A 17,262-nucleotide genomic window follows, 5' to 3' on the forward strand; every position below is an offset into this window, starting at 1 on the left:
CCATGCAATAGACACAAATAGGATGATTCTTGTGGTTTTGAAATATAAGTACATGAAGATTGCATACTGTATATGAAAATTGCAATGAGCTGAGAACTTGTGTATCCATCACATGACCACAAAACTTCCCATGGAATGATTGTTAGAAAAACATGACCAGAAAGTGAGTCAGAAAGTATTTAGGAAAATTCTAACATTTCATCTATCATAGAAAATCTTTTATTGTTAAACCCCAATGCTCTGTTTACCTGTAGATTGGCGTATGATGGATGACCAGTGTCTTGCTTGCCTTAAAAAGGTTTTATAAAAATGTAATAAAATTGTCCACATCATGTACTTCAAATGGAAACCTATCCTAGCCATGTGTCTGGACGGGCAGCAATATGAAGAAACATAGGTCGTGAGAGCTGTGTCTCGTTGACAGAGTATCATGATCCATTTTTGGATTTGTGGCAGCTCTGGTTCCACTCGGTTTTAAATGTAGCTTTTTTCCTTTCAGGACCAGCGGTGGTTAATGTCAGTTTTTCCCTCGCTGGCAATCTACTGCAGTTGTAGAGTTGCTGGGTCAGCTGATATCGGTGGTGACCACTCCCTCCATCTTTTAAATGGTCACCTGAAGCATCAGCTGACTGTTGGTGATATAGTTTCTCTATGGAGACCAGCCTTGCAGCGGCAGCTCTCTGGTGTCTGCTATTTCTGCTGTTTGGTGTCTGGCTTCTGTGTCATCTGTGGTGTGGAGCCTGGCAGCGGAGTCTGGAAGCTAAGTGTGGTGTTTTCTCCTCGTCCCTTTTGTGATACTATCTGCATTGGTGAGGCAACGGCCCCTTGCCGGCCCATGCACTAGCCAGGGCAGTGCTAGGTGACAGTGAGGGATGAGGTTCCTGATGGAGGTAGGGGAAAGGACCCACTTAGGGCATTAGGGGAGTGCAGGTACAGGCTCAGGTTTGAGCTCAGGTGGTGACCATCCTCCATTTCCCTATCAGTAGGGCCTTCCTCTCCCCATTTCCATCCTGCTGTGAGTGTGTTGCGCTGTCCACTGACCGACCCCCCATTGGGTCACTATATATATCGTGACACAGAGGAGCTGTATCATAAGCACAGATACCGGATATGACTTCTCAAGAACAAGCTGTGAGTTGGGAAAGTCAAGAGGTCTGAGGTAATAAGCCAAGAGGGTACATCAGAAAAAGAGGAGTTAGACAAAGGCATACTCAGGTCACTGTCCTGGGTCTGAATTCCAAGAAGGTAATGGAACAAGACAAAGGGGTTAGGTAAACGGATGGTCTAAGACAAATCCAAAATATGGCAACAAAGATCAGAATAGTAGAACTCAGAGCAAACACACACCACTGGATCTAAGCTACAACTGACAATGTTCTAATCATTGCCAGCCAGTTAAATATCCAGGTAATCACCCAGAACAGGCAACACCTGGAGGAAACCCCAAAGGCCTGGCCAGATTGGACAGGTGAGCTGTCATTTACAATACTGGCAGCTCAGCATGCGACTGCTTCAGATAGGATTATGAGTGACAACTTGGCCGCCCAAAGAGGTCAACACTCCCCTGTTCCAGTAGGACAGTTGAGCTGTCACTCACAGTGTCCTTAAGACACTGAGTGGTGGATTTGTGACAGTGAAACTGGCAGAGAACTGTGTGAGAGGCAAAGAAATATAACTTGTGTTCGGCTGATGAAGCACAAAGGATGTTTTTCTCCAGCTTCAATTCTCCGTATGCAGTCAGCCCAGAAGAAAGTTTATTTCTTCTCCTGTCCTAGTTCTTCTCTAACAGCCCACCAGTATGTGAACTCATGATACTGCTCTTGTCATAGTTACCGTTGAGGCCCAACTGTTTCTTTAGACTGCAGCCCATCCTAACACCTGATTAGGACATGCTGCTATTTGAATTATGTGGTGAGGGGCCATTTTATGACATTCTTTGCAAACCCCTTTAAGTTGTACATTTACAATGAGATTGCTACAGAGGAGAAATGACATTATGGCTTCTAAAACAAATGTTGGTCACCAAAAGCCTGTCCTGCAATTCTTCAGACTTTGACACCTCTCCTTACCTTCTATTTCATGTTGCCTACTACTGTCAGGTGTAAAAGGAATGTCCAGGCTTATCATATAGATGACCCCATCCGTCTGATGGATCATCAATATCAGATCCTTGGGTGGGTGACACCCTGCACCTCCACCATTCAGCTGTTTTCATCTCCTCTTTTGGCCTTAGGTGACAAGTGAATAGAGCCAGAATAGCATAATTCTGTACACTGTGTTGTGGACATTGACAAGTACTACAACTCAGCTTCTATGCACTTTAATAGGAGTTGAGTTTCATTTTACGGTTTACATTTGGCCAGTCCGATCTGATCTTAATCATCAATATCAAACATTTTAAGCTTGGGAAGCGAGTCCTGTGCGGTTTATAAATGGACGCATGATTTGGAAGGTTTCAACAAAAAACATTGCTTATTTCATAATGAAAAGTAACACTAAACAGCTCTCAAAGGAAGGAAATGAAACATGGTCTACATTATATAGCTTTGGGTGCAAACATCTAGTTGCTGAAAACAGCACAGACTTAAAGGGAATCTGTCACCAGGTTTAAAAGTTAAGTTAAACAGCGTGGTCTCCACACTGAAACTTTATAACAAACTTCCAGCACAAGAGAAAGATTATGCTGCTTATGTAGTAGCTCAGATAAAGTTTCGTTCCGTACGGTAGGTAGCCAGGGCAGATATTACACCTGTATGCGACCACACCGTTGTTTTTCACTATACGATTGAGCTGTATTTCCAGAACATCAGAAAGTGGTTGATGAATGTATCTGCTTATAAACATATATACTGTAGTAAGTAACAGACTACAAGTGACTCACACTAGATCAGGAGACGCCGTTTGCAGAAGCTGCAGCACCTCAATCTTCTTCGCAGATCGGAACGTATTAACAGCATTCTTAAAGTATCGGATTGTCGATAGCTTGGAAAAGGTCAGCTTTTTCATTTTTCTCATGGAGGTCTTCAAGTAACTCTTAAGCTAAAACCATAAAATACAGACATTCAGATTTTCATGCCAGTAATTGACACTGCTCAGAGCACACACACATATTTTTTTTTACAAAATTGTCTGTACCACTAAACATCTAAAATAAGAAATATCTCTGCCATTATATATTCCACATGAGACTAAGAGTCCGGCCGCTGATTTTTAATTTTAAATCCGCCAATAAATCCCATACATTTCAGTACTCATCTACAAAACATTGCTTCTTTTAGCTTCATCCTGATTTGCTTTACAGTATAAAGCCTTTGGTCACTTACACATTGGCGCATGTACATACACATTCAGTATGCATGTAATCTATATGTGTAGTTAGAAGGTTCTTCTCAGTTGTGGCATATCCAAGTACCCCGACGCATGTTCAACAAGGCAATGCGGACACACGTGGATGCTGAGTGGGACAGATAGGCTGGCCTTGAATAAGCGTAGCGCCTTACATTCAGTTCTATGGAAAGTACACAAGGAACCCATAGCTTTGCATGGGGAAAGGCACCCATCTGCTGGCACCTATATTGTCACCCAGCTTCCTGTTCTTCAGAGCAGGTATGCAAAATCTATCAGTCTAGTAAAGATTGTAGGAGGTCAGCACTACACCAAAGAGCGCAGCACATTTCTGGACTACGTCACGCCACTATAGTGAATTTGATTGGCGGGTTTAGCCTTGTCCCATTTTACCCATGCTTTTGCCATACTGGAGTAGTTGGGAACTTCTGAGTCGTGCAAAAAACATGTTATCTTGTTCTGCAAACGACGACGCCACAACATCAATTACCATCTCATTTGTCGGAAATTTTCATCCTTTCAATGATAATTTCAGTTTCATAGAGAGATAACAGATGGAGCAAAATTAGGAAAATACGGCAGGTGATCAACAAAATCAATGCTGAGTTTTTACAGGGCAACACGAGACTTGTGGTCGGGCGCATTAATCTGCAGAAACTGGACGGCTTTGAAAAGTTTTTGCTGAAGTTCGAATCTTTACCCGACATGGTAACTTTTCTTAATCAACATTTCAAAATGACATAATCATTTCTGCGAAAACTTAACATGTGCAATTGTCAGAGTTAATATTTGTTTCCATAGCAACACGATTTTTTTTTTTTGTCTGCTAGAAATATTCAAGGCCGACTATTCATCGATGCTTCTCTGCATGTCTGGCACTTTCACCCCCGAAATACTGCGAATGAACACGATCACAGCATTCCGGAAGCCGGCACAGGGCTGACAGCCCCACTGACTTTGGATGGGAGACCCCGCGGTGTGACGCGGGGTCCTGATCGTTGCCATGTTGAGCAGATGTCATCATGATGACATCCAGGTCACCAGATCAAGGAAACTTGTTGGTCATGCGCAGTGCATGATCAGCAAGTCTCCCTGTCAGTGCAGCGCTGACATCTTCCAGAGCATGCAGATGCTGCTTCATCTGCATGCTCTTGAAGCGATCAGCCTGCAAAAAATGATGGTCCCATAATGGGACAAAGTAAAAAAGTTAGATAAAAGTAACATTTAAAAAAAAAAATCATTGTAAAAATATTTTTTTTTTAAATTAAAAATAATTATAAAAAATCATTATATATTCTATCACTAAATAAATATTTGAATGAAAAAAAATATAAACAATAAAAGTACACATATTTGGTATCGCAATGGTCTGCAATGACCCGACCTATAAAACTGTCCCAGTAGTTAACCCCTTTAGTGAACACCATAAAATTTTTTATAAAAAAAAGGCAAAAAAAATGCTTTATCATCATAACGCCAAAAAAAAAGTGGAATAACGCAATGAAAAAGATGGATATAAATAAAGATGGTACTGCTTCAAAACGTCATCTTAGGCTACTTTCACACTAGCGTTAACTGCAAACCATCACAAAAACGTCTTTTTCCCGAAAAAACGGATGCGTCAAAAAACTGCAAAACGTATGCAACGCATACAGCATTTCGACGGATCCGTCGCAAATCCGATAAACGGTTGCGTTGAAATGCTGGATGCGTTGCATACGTTTTTACCATCCGTTGCATCCGTTTTTACGACGGATCCGTTGTTAAAATGGGAGGCACCAAAATTTGTTTGGCTACTGGAAACTAAGGGAAATCTATATACTGACTGTATTTACAGGCCATCTTTGAGGGTTTTAGTTTAGTGGCAAGGATGGATGGTGTAATTGGGAGGATTTCGAGTTTGGTTACTGAGGTTATATTTGAGACGAATCGCCTGGATATCATAGTGCGGGAGAAGGAGGCGGCAGCAGAAAGACGGAGGATGCAACGGAGAGTGCGACAATTCTGGATACATCCGATCAATGAACTGCGGATGACCAGGGGTGTCCAGTCCACTCTCTATCTGGAGTTGCGGTGCAACCCACAGAAATTCTTTAATTATGTACGGATGAGGATGGAACATTTCGATTATTTGGTTGGAAAACAAGAGGATGTCATCCAAAGGCAGGACACAAGGATGAGGCTTGCCATCACACCGGCGGAGCGGCTCCTGGTGACACTGCGGTAAGCATCTTTTTTTTATGTGATTGCTCATATTGAATGTTATTACATGCTGCAGAAAAAACTGCGCTGACACATTGTGCAGCATTTTCTGCAGCATGTAATTTTTTGGTTTGTTTGAGGCCATTCCACTGGTTGTTTTTTCTTGTGTCATTGCTCATATTGAATGTTATTACATGCTGCAGAAAAAACTGCGCTGACACATTGCGCACCATTTTCTGCAGCATGAATTTGTTGGGTTGTTTGAGGCCATTCCACTGCTTTTTTTGGTTGATGGTCTGTGCAATTTTTTTTTACATTTTTTTCTTTTTCTGCAGCTTCCTAGCTACGGGTGAGTCTCTGACTTCACTCCATTTCCAATTCAGGCTGGGAATTTCCACTATTGGTGGAATTGTGAAGGACACATGTCGGGCGATTTGGGACACTTTACAGCCGGAGTATATCCCACAACCATCAATGGAAATCTGGTTGAGAAGTTCCGAACAATTTGAGAGAATTTGCAATTTCCCAAATTGTGTTGGTGCCGTGGACGGCAAACACATAAGGATTGCTAAACCGGCAGGAACAGGATCAGAGTACTATAACTATAAAAAATACTTTTCCATTGTACTCATGGCTATTGCAGACGCCAACTGCCGATTCCTTGCTGTGGACATAGGAGCGTATGGCCGGTCCAACGACTCCCAAGTTTTTAAAAACTCTCCAATGGGTCGTTGCCTGTATGGAGATACATGCAATTTCCCGCCAGCAAGACCGCTCCCAGGAACAAGTGAACCAGCCATGCCATATGTGTGTGTAGGTGATGAAGCCTTTCAACTGTCGCCGCACCTACTGAAACCATACAGCAGCCGTGAATTACACCGTACCAAGCGGGTATTTAATTACCGTCTTACCAGAGCAAGAAGAGTAGTAGAGTGCTCTTTCGGTATATTGACGGCAAAGTGGAGAGTTCTGCTGACGGCAATAAAACTGGAAACCAAAACTGTAGACGATGTTGTCAAGGCATGTGTGGTGCTCCATAATTTTGTCATTTCAAAGGAGCCCGTTACCTTGGATGACGAAGAACTGGAGACAACCTTGTGGGATTACCGCAGTGCCTCTGTTCGCTCCACCAGTTCTGTTAGTAGGATGAGGGACCAGTTTGCGGATTATTTTTTGTCACCTGTTGGGCGGATGACATGTTTTTCATGGCTTTTGTTGTTTATGTCAAAATTGCGGTTTTTTTGCAACAAAAAAAAAAAACCAAAGTGTGGTTTGCTTGCTAATATAAAACCATTTTGTTATACCTTTAAAACGTCTGGTGTTTCTTTTCACTTTAGAACCTTTCATATTTACCCTATTACCTTAATGAATCAACACACAGAGTAGATTTTAAACCGGTAAGATTTTTATTTAAAACATTTTTTTTTAGCATATTAGAAAAACATTTTGTTTTTATTTTCCCAAAAAATTTTTTTTTCAAAATGTAAAAAACTTTTACAAATGTGGGACTACAAGTCCTGGTATTGTCGGGTGGAGTAACTTTGGGAGGAGGGGCTGGAATGTTGGACCACATCGGTAGGTGGGATTGGGGAAACCCTACTTGTTTGTTCTGCAGAAGGGTGTTGTAAAGCAGGAGGCTGACCAGAGGGGGGTTGTGTTGGGGTAGTTGTGTAACTGAATGGTGAAAAGCTGGGGAAGGAAGAAGAAGAAAATACTGGGGAATACATTGGGTTTGTGGGCCTGGTTTGGTAGTGGGACTGACGCTGATATTGGGGGGCATGATGTGGAAATGGTGACTGGGAGGTGTGGGGGTAGATTGGGGTTCGTTTATGACCTTGAGCAGAGCGTTATGGCAGCTATTCATTACCCGCATCTACTGATCAAAAGAAAGCTTTTCCATGCTCCTGAGCATGGATTGAAAAAAAAGATTCGCCGGAGCTTGACTTACATCTAAATGCAGCCTATCCAAGCGACTGCTGATTTCATGGTGGGTTTCACTCATGCGTGATTGCACCATGTTGAAACCAGCAGTCACTTGTTCTCCCAAAATTTTGAAAGAACTTTGGAAGCCTGCATTTAGATGCAAGAACTCAGGAGCATAGCTCCTTTCCTGACCCCTCTGACGCTGCCGCCACGAGCCTAACGGTGGTGTAGAGGTGGCAGGGTCAGAGGGGTGGGGTAAAGGGAACGCTATTTGTTGAGCATCAGATGCGAGTAATGAAGGCTGCGCTACTGTGCCTGAGGTGGATGAAATGGAGGGGACAAAGGGGTCAGAGGTGTGGGGCCTACCGATGTGGTCCCCGGTGGCGGACTCAGGAGGGATCGCTCCAGAGGGCGCAGAGGAAGATGCAGGCGTACGGTGGCTGGAGAAGGTGCTGTGAAAGAAAAAAAAAATTAATATATTGATATGGAAAAGCCCGGACTGAAACAAAAGTTTTGTGATTAGACAGGTTCTTACTGGGATGTTGAATACTTACACTCTACTCAGCATGGTTTGCCTCAGGAGAGGGCAGGGCCATATCTGTACCTCCTCTTCTTCCTTCCTGCTGAGCCACTCGGGGCCTGCATCTCCTGGTTAAATTCCCTCTTAAAGCGATCCCTCAGTGACCGCCACCGCTTCCTAACCTTGCCACCTGTGAAGACAGGAATGAAGAAAAAAAAAATTGGTAAATGCAAGACATTACATTCAGCTCTAAACATCACTGAAAAGTGAATACTTACATAGTTTGCTCTGCTGCTGTGGAAGAAGGTCCTCCCACCTCGGAAAGATGTTCCGGCATACTTCCAACCAGAGCCGACGGGTGACACTGGTATCAGCATGCCTGCGGTCAGCCATGTTCCACAGTGGCTCCCGCTCACGAACCTCCTCGATGAGGGCTTCGATTTCAATATCTGAATCTTCTGCGGGAGCACACTGTGAAGCCTGTGAGAAAAAAAAAAAAAGAAAGAAAGAAAAATTAGTAGACTGAAACAAAAAAATTAACAATCGAAGCCCCACAAAAAAACAACTCACTGATGGCCGACCGCGGCGTCAATTCCGCCGACTCTGGGAGCGCCTGGGAGAACCTTCATGCTGTGCTGGAAGTTCAGCAGCAGCAGCAAGAGACTGAAATAAAGGATAAAAAAATTAGCTTTAATGTATGTATATGTTTTCTGTGTTACGTTATATATGAAATTATGTTTAGTGTATGGTGCAGTGTGATGTGTGAAGCCAGTGTTTCACCACTACTTACACTTGCTTCCTCCTCCACTTGTATGTCTCCACCCGTCTCGGTCCCTTCTGACAGCTCCTCATCGGATTCTGATTCCTGTTTAAACATAATAAATGCATGTAGTGAAAAAAAAAAATGTAAATTTAAAAAAAAAAAAAAAATTAACTTACCGATACGCGCTGTTGCTGTGGAGGAGGGCTGTCAGAAGAGGACATTTTGTTCCTGTTGGCTAAGGCCGGTGGCTGTGGTCCTGGTGGGTCTGTAAGTTAAAAGACACTTGCAATCTGCTCTACACATTGAAGTAGCAGATTTGGGGTCTTCAAAACTTACTTTTAAGAATTTCTGGATGCGGTCCAGGTGGCTGTGGTCCTGGTAGCTGTGGTCCTGGTAGCTGTGGTCCTGGTGGGTCTGTAAGTTAAAAGACACTTGCAATCTGCTCTACACATTGAAGTAGCAGATTTGGGGTCTTCAAAACTTACTTTTAAGAATTTCTGGATGCGGTCCAGGTGGCTGTGGTCCAGGTGGCTGTGGTCCAGGTAGCTGTGGTCCTGGTAGCTGTGGTCCTGGTAGCTGTGGTCCTGGTGGGTCTGTAAGTTAAAAGACACTTGCAATCTGCTCTACACATTGAAGTAGCAGATTTGGGGTCTTCAAAACTTACTTTTAAGAATTTCTGGATGCGGTCCTGGTGGCTACGGGCGGTCACTGTGGTCCCTACTCTATCTGCAATATAATAAGTATAATGGATTTATAGTTAGACCACCGCAGAAATAGGTAATGTTTACCAATAAACACCCTGTTAAAATGTGAGAAATAGGTGAACACCAAAACCCAAAAACAGGTGCACGTTATACCATTCTTTTCCATGTCCCAAAAAAAAAAAAATTTTTTAAATGTGAGACACCTTTAAAAATATTTTTCAGTTATTTAAAAAAAAAAAAAAAATTACCTCCCCCAAAAAACCTTTCAAAGGATAACCTTTAGTAAAAAGTGAGCCCTCAACCAACTCTGTCTTGCATGTGTAACCATTGGTACATACACCTGTTTTAAATTTACCTTTATGAAATTATACTACGGACAATTTTTTAATAAACATTTTATTAATAATTTTTTTTGTTTTTTGTTTTTTTTTTAAATCACAATGGAGCAGAAATGCTCTTTATTTTAAATACAAGTACATCAACTGGGAATGGTTTCAACAGTTAATTAAAAAAATCAACATTTTTTTAAAAAAAAAACACTCACACATTCTAACCACAAGCTGCAGACCACTAGGCTTTGCAATAATACATCCAATTAAAAAAAAAAATAACCCCACATGCTACACAAACCACTATACTAAAGGTACCGTCACACTGAACGATATCGCTAGCGATCCGTGACGTTGCAGCGTCCTGGCTAGCGAAATCGTTCATTTTGACACACAGCAGCGATCAGAATCCTGATGTGATGTCGTTGGACACTGCAGAAAGTCCAGCACTTTATTTCATCACTGGATTTCCTGCAGACATCGCTGAATCGCCATGTGTGACGCCGATTCAGCGATGTATTCGCTGGTAACTAGGGTAAACATCGGGTTACTAAGCGCAGGGCCATGCTTAGTAACCCGATGTTTACCCTGGTTACCAGCATAAAAGTAAAAAAAAAGAAAAAATCATACTTACCTTCCGCTGTCTGTTTAGCGCTGTGCTTTCCTGCACTCACTGTGAGCACAGCGGGCGGAAAGCAGAGCGTTGACTTCACCGCTCTGCTTTCTGGCCGCTGTGCTCACAGCCAGAGCAGAGAAGCAGAGCGCCGGGGACAGACAGCGGAAGGTAAGTATGAAGCGTTTGTTTTTTTTACTTTTAGGATGGTAACCAGGGTAAACGTCGGGTTACTAAGCGCAGCCCTGCGCTTAACCCGATGTTTACCCTGGTTACCGGCATAGTTGGTCGCTGGTTAGCTGTCTGTGTGACAGCTCTCCAGCGACCAAACAGCGACACTGCAGCGATCCGGATCGTTGTCGGTATCGCTGCAGCGTCGCTCAGTGTGACGGTACCTTTAGTAAATACATCAAAAAACAACATTAACTAATATAGCATTGACAAATGCACATGCAACCAACAAGACACACACAAACATACCTGCAAGCAGAATCATAACGCAAGCATAACACATGAACAGGCGTAATATTGACGAAGGCATAATAAGGTGCAGGCACATGAACACATACATACAAAAGCACACAGCAGTACAAAAATACACACACACACACACACACACACGGCCATCAGTCCTCCGGCTGGAGCTTGATGTCTTCACAGTGGCAGGCCTCAGGGTAGATCTGGACTGTAGCAGGGCACTGGCTGTTGCAGGACGACGGCAGGCCTCAGGTTGGATTCAGGTTTTAAAAGCTCTTGCTGTAGTCAGTACGGCATACACAAATGCATACACACACACACACACATACACACACACACACACACACACAAATGGCAATATACTCACACTGTTGGAGTGTGTCTGGTCCTTGCTGCCAGGCTGGGGTCTTGGTGTCCGGCTGGGGTCTTGGTGTCCGGCTGGGGTCTTGCTGCCAGGCTGGGGTCTTGCTGCCAGGCTGGGGTCTTGCTGCCAGGCTGGGGTCTTGGTGTCCAGGCTGGGGTCTTGGTGTCCAGGCTGGGGTCTTGGTGTCTGGCTGGGGTCTTGGTGTCCGGCTGGCTGGAGGCTTCTTCTTTCTTCTTGGCTTCTTGCTGGCATATGTGGGGTTGAAGGCCCAGACCAGGTTTATATAGATTTGGGGATGTCTGGCCAATTAGATAAAAAATCCTGTTTCTGAGCATGCTCAGTAGAAAAAAAACGTATTGCAGCGCTGCATTGCGTCGTACGACGTGTCTCGACGCATCCGTCGCTCATAGACTTTCATTGTAGCAAAAGACGCATGCCGCAGGATGCGCCGAGACACGTTTTATTGTCGGAGCCAAAAAACGTTACAATCTACGTTTTTCCAGACGACGTGTCGCCTAATTTCGACGCATCCGTCGAAAGACGTATACCGACGTATGCCAATTCGACGCAATGCGTCGCCAATACAAGTCTATGGGGAAAAAACGCATCCAGCAAAATATTTTGCTGGATGCATTTTTTCGGCAAAACGACGCATTTTAGCGTATTGCAGTTAACGCTAGTGTGAAAGTAGCCTTATCCTGCAAAAAACAAGCCACCATACAGCTCCATGAGCGGAAAAATAAAAAAGTTATAGCTCTCAGAATAAAGTGATGCAAAAATAATTATTTTTTTTCTATAAAATAGTTTTTATTGTATAAAAGCGCAAAAACATAAAAAAATATAAATGAGTTATCGTTGTAATTGTACTGATGCAAAGAATAGAACTGCTTTATCAATTTTACTATACACCGAACATTATAAACCCCCCCAAAAGAAATTCATGAATTGCTGGTTTTTATTCATTCTGCCTCCCCAAATTGGAATAAAAAGCGCTCAAAAAATGTCACATGCCCAAAAATGGTAACAATAAAAAGGTTAACTCGTCCCGCAAAAAACAAGACCTCACATAACTCTGTGGGCCAAAATATGGAAAAATTATAGCTCTCAAAATGTGGCCATGCAAAAACAATTTTTTGCAATGAAAAGCGTCTCTTTAGTGTGTGACAGCAGCAAAACATAAAAATTCGCTATAAGGTCTCTTTCACACGTCCTGATATTTCCGGTACATGAGATGTCAGTGTCCATGTGTGTAATACCTGTGGTACACATGTTGCACTCGTGTGCCGCATCAGTACCACACGGACGGGCGCCAGGCATTATAGTAAACGCTGTTCTCCGGTTCAGAGTGCTGAACATGGCTCTCATCATTCTCCCCTGCTCTGCAGGCGATCGGTGTGAGCAGGGGAGAAGGATGAGAGTTACTTTTAAGTGATAAAAGAGCAGGCAGTGGCTGATGAGACTATTACTCCCATCAGCCTATCCCTGCTGATGCTAATAAGGCCGGCGTCACACACAGCGTAAAACAATACGGTCCGTATATTACCGCCGTAATACGCTGAAAAGTCCCGAAAATAGTGGTCCGTAGCTCCTCCGTAGGCAGGGTGTGTCAGCGTTTTTTGCACATGGCATCCTCCGTATGTAATCCGTATGGCATCCGTACTGCGTGGTTTTCTCGCAGGCTTGCAAAACCAACATACCGCTATAGAAGTGATCCATGTGTCCCAAAAAAAAAAAAAATATATATATATATATATATATATATATATATATGTCAGTAGACACATATATGTATATATATTAATATTTATTCCAGCGCTATACAGCTTGAAAGCCGGTAATTCAATTACCGGCTATTTCTTTCTCCTTCCTAAACCCGACATGATTTGAGACATGGTTTACATACAGTAAACCATGTCTTCTCTCCATTTTTTTTGCAGATTCCACACTACTAATGTCAGTAGTGTGTATCTGCAAAATTTGGCCGTTCTATCTACTAAATTAAAGGGTTAAATGGCGGAAAAAATTGGCGTGGGCTCCCGCGCAATTTTCTCCGCCAGAGTAGTAAAGCCAGTGACTGAGGGCAGATATTAATAGCCTGGAGAGGGTCCACGGTTATTGGCCCCCCCCCCTGGCTAAAAACACCTGCCCCCAGCCACCCCAGAAAAGGCACATCTGGAAGATGCGCCTATTCTGGCACTTGGCCACTCTCTTCCCATTCCCGTGTAGCGGTGGGATATGGGGTAATGAAGGGTTAATGCCACCTTGCTATTGTAAGGTGACATTAAGCCTAATTAATAATGGAGAGGCGTCAATTATGACACCTATCCATTATTAATCCAATTGTAGTAAAGGGTTAAATAAAACACAAACACATTATTTAAAATTATTTTAATGAAATAAAAACAATGGTTGTTGGAGTATTTTATTCTACGCCCAATCCAGTCACTGAAGACCCTCGTTCTGTAACAAAAAAAACATAATAAACCAACAATATCCTTACCCTCCGCAGATCTGTAACGTCCAACGATGTAAATCCATCTGAAGGGGTTAAAATAATTTGCATCCACGAGCTTTGCTAATGCAATGATGCTCATGGCTGCAAAAACCCCGGAAAATGAAGGTAAAGTAGGTCAATGATCTATATTTACCTTCATTTGCGATGAGGCGCCCTCTGCTGGCTGTTCCTAGATCGTGGGAACTTTCCTAGAAAGCTCCCAGGCTCGAGTTCATATGAGGACAACCAGCAGAGGGCGCAGCAGAACGGCTGCTTATCAAAGAATAGAGGGGTCCCCACGCTGTGTTTCTTTAAATTATTTAAATAAATTTTAACCCCTTAAACCCCAAGGGTGGTTTGCATGTTGACCGCTTTACCCCCGAGGGTGGTTTGCACGTTAATGGCCGGGCCAATTTTTACAATTCTGACCACTGTCCCTTTATGAGGCTATAACTCTGGAACGCTTCAACGGATCCCGGTGATTCTCACATTGTTTTCTCGTGACATATTGTACTTCATGAACGTGGTAAAATTTCTATGATATTACCTGCGTTTATTTGTGAAAAAAAACAGAAATTTGGCAAATATTTTGAAAATTTCGCAATTTTCCAAATTTGAATTTTTATGCAATTAAATCACAGAGATATGTCACAAAATACTTAATAAGTAACATTTCCCACATGTCTACTTTACATCAGCACAATTTTGGAACCAAAATGTTTTTTTTTTAGGGAGTTATAAGGGTTAAAAGTTGACCAGCAATTTCTCATTTTTACAACACCATTTTTTTTAGGGACCACATCTCATTTGAAGTCATTTTGAGGGGTCTATATGATAGAAAATAACCAAGTGTGACACCATTCTAAAAACTGCACCCCTCAAGGTGCTCAAAACCACCTTCTAGAAGTTTATTAACCCTTCAGGTGTTTCACAGGAATTTTTGGAATGTTTAAATAATTTTTTTTTTCACAAAAAATTTACTTCAGCTCCAATTTGTTTTATTTTACCAAGGGTAACAGGAGAAAATGGACCCCAAAGGTTGTTGTACAATTTTTCCTGAGTATGCCGATACCCCATATGTGGGGGTAAACCACTGTTTGGGCGCATGGCTGAGCTCGGAAGCGAAGGAGAGCCATTTGACTTTTCAATGCAAAATTGACTGGAATTGAGATGGGACGCCATGTTGCGTTTGGAGAGCCCCTGATGTGCCTAAACATTGAAATCCCCCACAAGTGACACCATTTTAGAAATTAGACCCCCTAAGGATCTTATGTAGATGTGTTGTGATAGCTTTGAACCCCCAAGTGTTTCACTACAGTTTATAACGCAGAGCCGTGAAATATAAAAAGTATTATTTTTTCCACAAATATTATTTTTTAGCCGCCAGCTTTGTATTTTCCCAAGGGTAACAGGAGAAATTGGACCCCAAAAGTTGTTGTCCAATTTGTCCTGAGTACGCTGATACCCCATATGTGTGGGGGAACCATAGTTTGGGCGCATGGCAGAGTTCGGAAGGGAAGGAGCGCCATTTGGAATGCAGACTTAGATGGATTGGTCTGCAGGCGTCACGTAGTATTTGCAGAGCCCCTAATGTACCTAAACAGTAGAAACCCCCCACAAGTGACCCCATATTGGAAACTAGACCCCCAAGGAACTTATCTAGATGTGTTGTGAGAACTTTGAACCCCCAAGTGTTTCACTACAGTTTATAACGCAGAGCCGTGAAAATAAAAAATCATTTTTTTCCCACAAAAATGTTTTTTTAGGCCCCCAAATTTTTATTTTCCCAAGGGTAACAAGTGAAATTGGACCCCAGAAGTTGTTGTCCAATTGGTCCTGAGTACGCTAATACCCCATATGTTTGGGTAAACCCCTGTTTGGGTGCACGGAATAGCTCGGACGGGAAGGAGCACTGTTTTACTTTTTCAACGCAGAATTGGTTGGAATTGAGATCGGACGTCATGTCGCGTTTGGAGAGCCCCTGATGTGCCTAAACAATGAAAACCCCAATTCTAACTGAAACCCTAACCCAACCACACCCCTAACCCCAACCCTAACCACACCCCTAACCCTGACACACCCCGAACCCTAATCCCAACCGTAAATGTAATTCAAACCCTAACCCTAGCCCCAACCTTAGCCCAACCCCAATCCTAATCCTAGCCCCAACCCTAACCCTAGCCCTAACCCCAAGCCAAACCCCAGCCCTAACCCTAGCCCTAACCCTAGCCCCAACCCTAGCCCCAACCCTAACCCAAACACTAGCCCTAACCCTAACCCTAGCCCTAACGGGAAAATGGAAATAAAGGCATTTTTTTAATTTTTTTATTTTTCCCTAACTAAGGGGCTGATGAAGGGGGGTTTGATTTACTTTTATAGCGTTTTTTTCTTTGCGGATATTCATAATTGGCAGCTGTCTCACACTAAAAGACGCTTTTTATTGCAAAAAATATTTTTTTGTGCTACCACATTTTGAGAGCTATAATTTATTCATATTTTGGTCCACAGAGTCATGTGAGGTCTTGTAATTTTGCGGGACGAGTTGATGTTTTTATTGGTAACATTTTCGGGCACGTGACTTTTTTTATCGCTTTTTATTCCGATTTTTGTGAGGCAGTATGACCAAAAAACAGCTATTCATGAATTCCTTTTGGGGGGGGGGGGGCGTATATACTGTTCCGCGTTTGGTAATATTGATAAAGCAGTTTTATTCTTCGGGTCAGTACGATTACAGCGATACCTCATTTCTATCATTTTTTTATGTTTTGGCGCTTTTATATGATAAAAACTATTTTATAGAAAAAAGAATTATAGTCCTGAGGAGGACTATAACTTTTTTTTTTTCGCTGATGATGCTGTATGGCAGCTCTTTCTTTGCGGGATAAGATGACGTTTTCATCGGTATAATGGCTATTTATATCTGTGTTTTTGATCGTGTGCCATTCCACTTTTTGTTCGTCAGTATGATAATAAAATGTAGTTTTTGGCGCTTTTTTTTTACGGTGTTCACTGAAGGGGTTAACTAGTGGGACAATTTTATAGATGGGGTTGCTACGGACGCGGCAATACTAAATATACAGTGCCTACAAGTAGTATTCAACCCCCTGCAGATTTAGCAGGTTTACACATTTGGAATTAACTTGGTATTGTGACATTTGGACTGTAGATCAGCCTGGAAGTGTGAAATGCACTGCAGCAAAAAAGAATGTTATTTCTTTGTTTATTTTTTTTTTAAATTGTGAAAAGTCTTTTCAGAGGGTCATTTATTATTCAACCCCTCAACCCACCAGAATTCTGTTTGGTTCCCCTAAAGTATTAAGAAGTAGTTCAGGCACAAAGAACAATGAGCTTCACATGTTTGGATTAATTATCTCTTTTTCCAGCCTTTTCTGACTATTTAAGACCCTCCCCAAACTTGTGAACAGCACTCATACATGGTCAACATGGGAAAGACAAAAGAACCATTCCAAGGCCATCAGAGACAAGATCGTGGAGGGTCACAAGGCTGGCAAGGGGTACAAAACCCTT

At 42.5% G+C, this 17,262-nt stretch overlaps 1 protein-coding gene across 1 annotated transcript in view; it reads right to left on the reverse strand.

Annotated features, from left to right (window-relative positions):
• Positions 1 to 17,262, reverse strand: part of LOC138665590 (microsomal triglyceride transfer protein-like) — a 162,694-nt gene that overhangs the window by 37,040 nt on the left and 108,392 nt on the right. Inside the window, exon 8 of the mRNA XM_069753202.1 lies at positions 2,882 to 3,039. Within this exon, the coding sequence (XP_069609303.1) occupies positions 2,882 to 3,039 (158 nt within the window). The remainder of the gene's footprint in view (positions 1 to 2,881; positions 3,040 to 17,262) is intronic.

This window comes from Ranitomeya imitator, chromosome 2 (assembly GCF_032444005.1).
Source record: "Ranitomeya imitator isolate aRanImi1 chromosome 2, aRanImi1.pri, whole genome shotgun sequence".
NCBI lineage: Eukaryota > Metazoa > Chordata > Amphibia > Anura > Dendrobatidae > Ranitomeya > Ranitomeya imitator.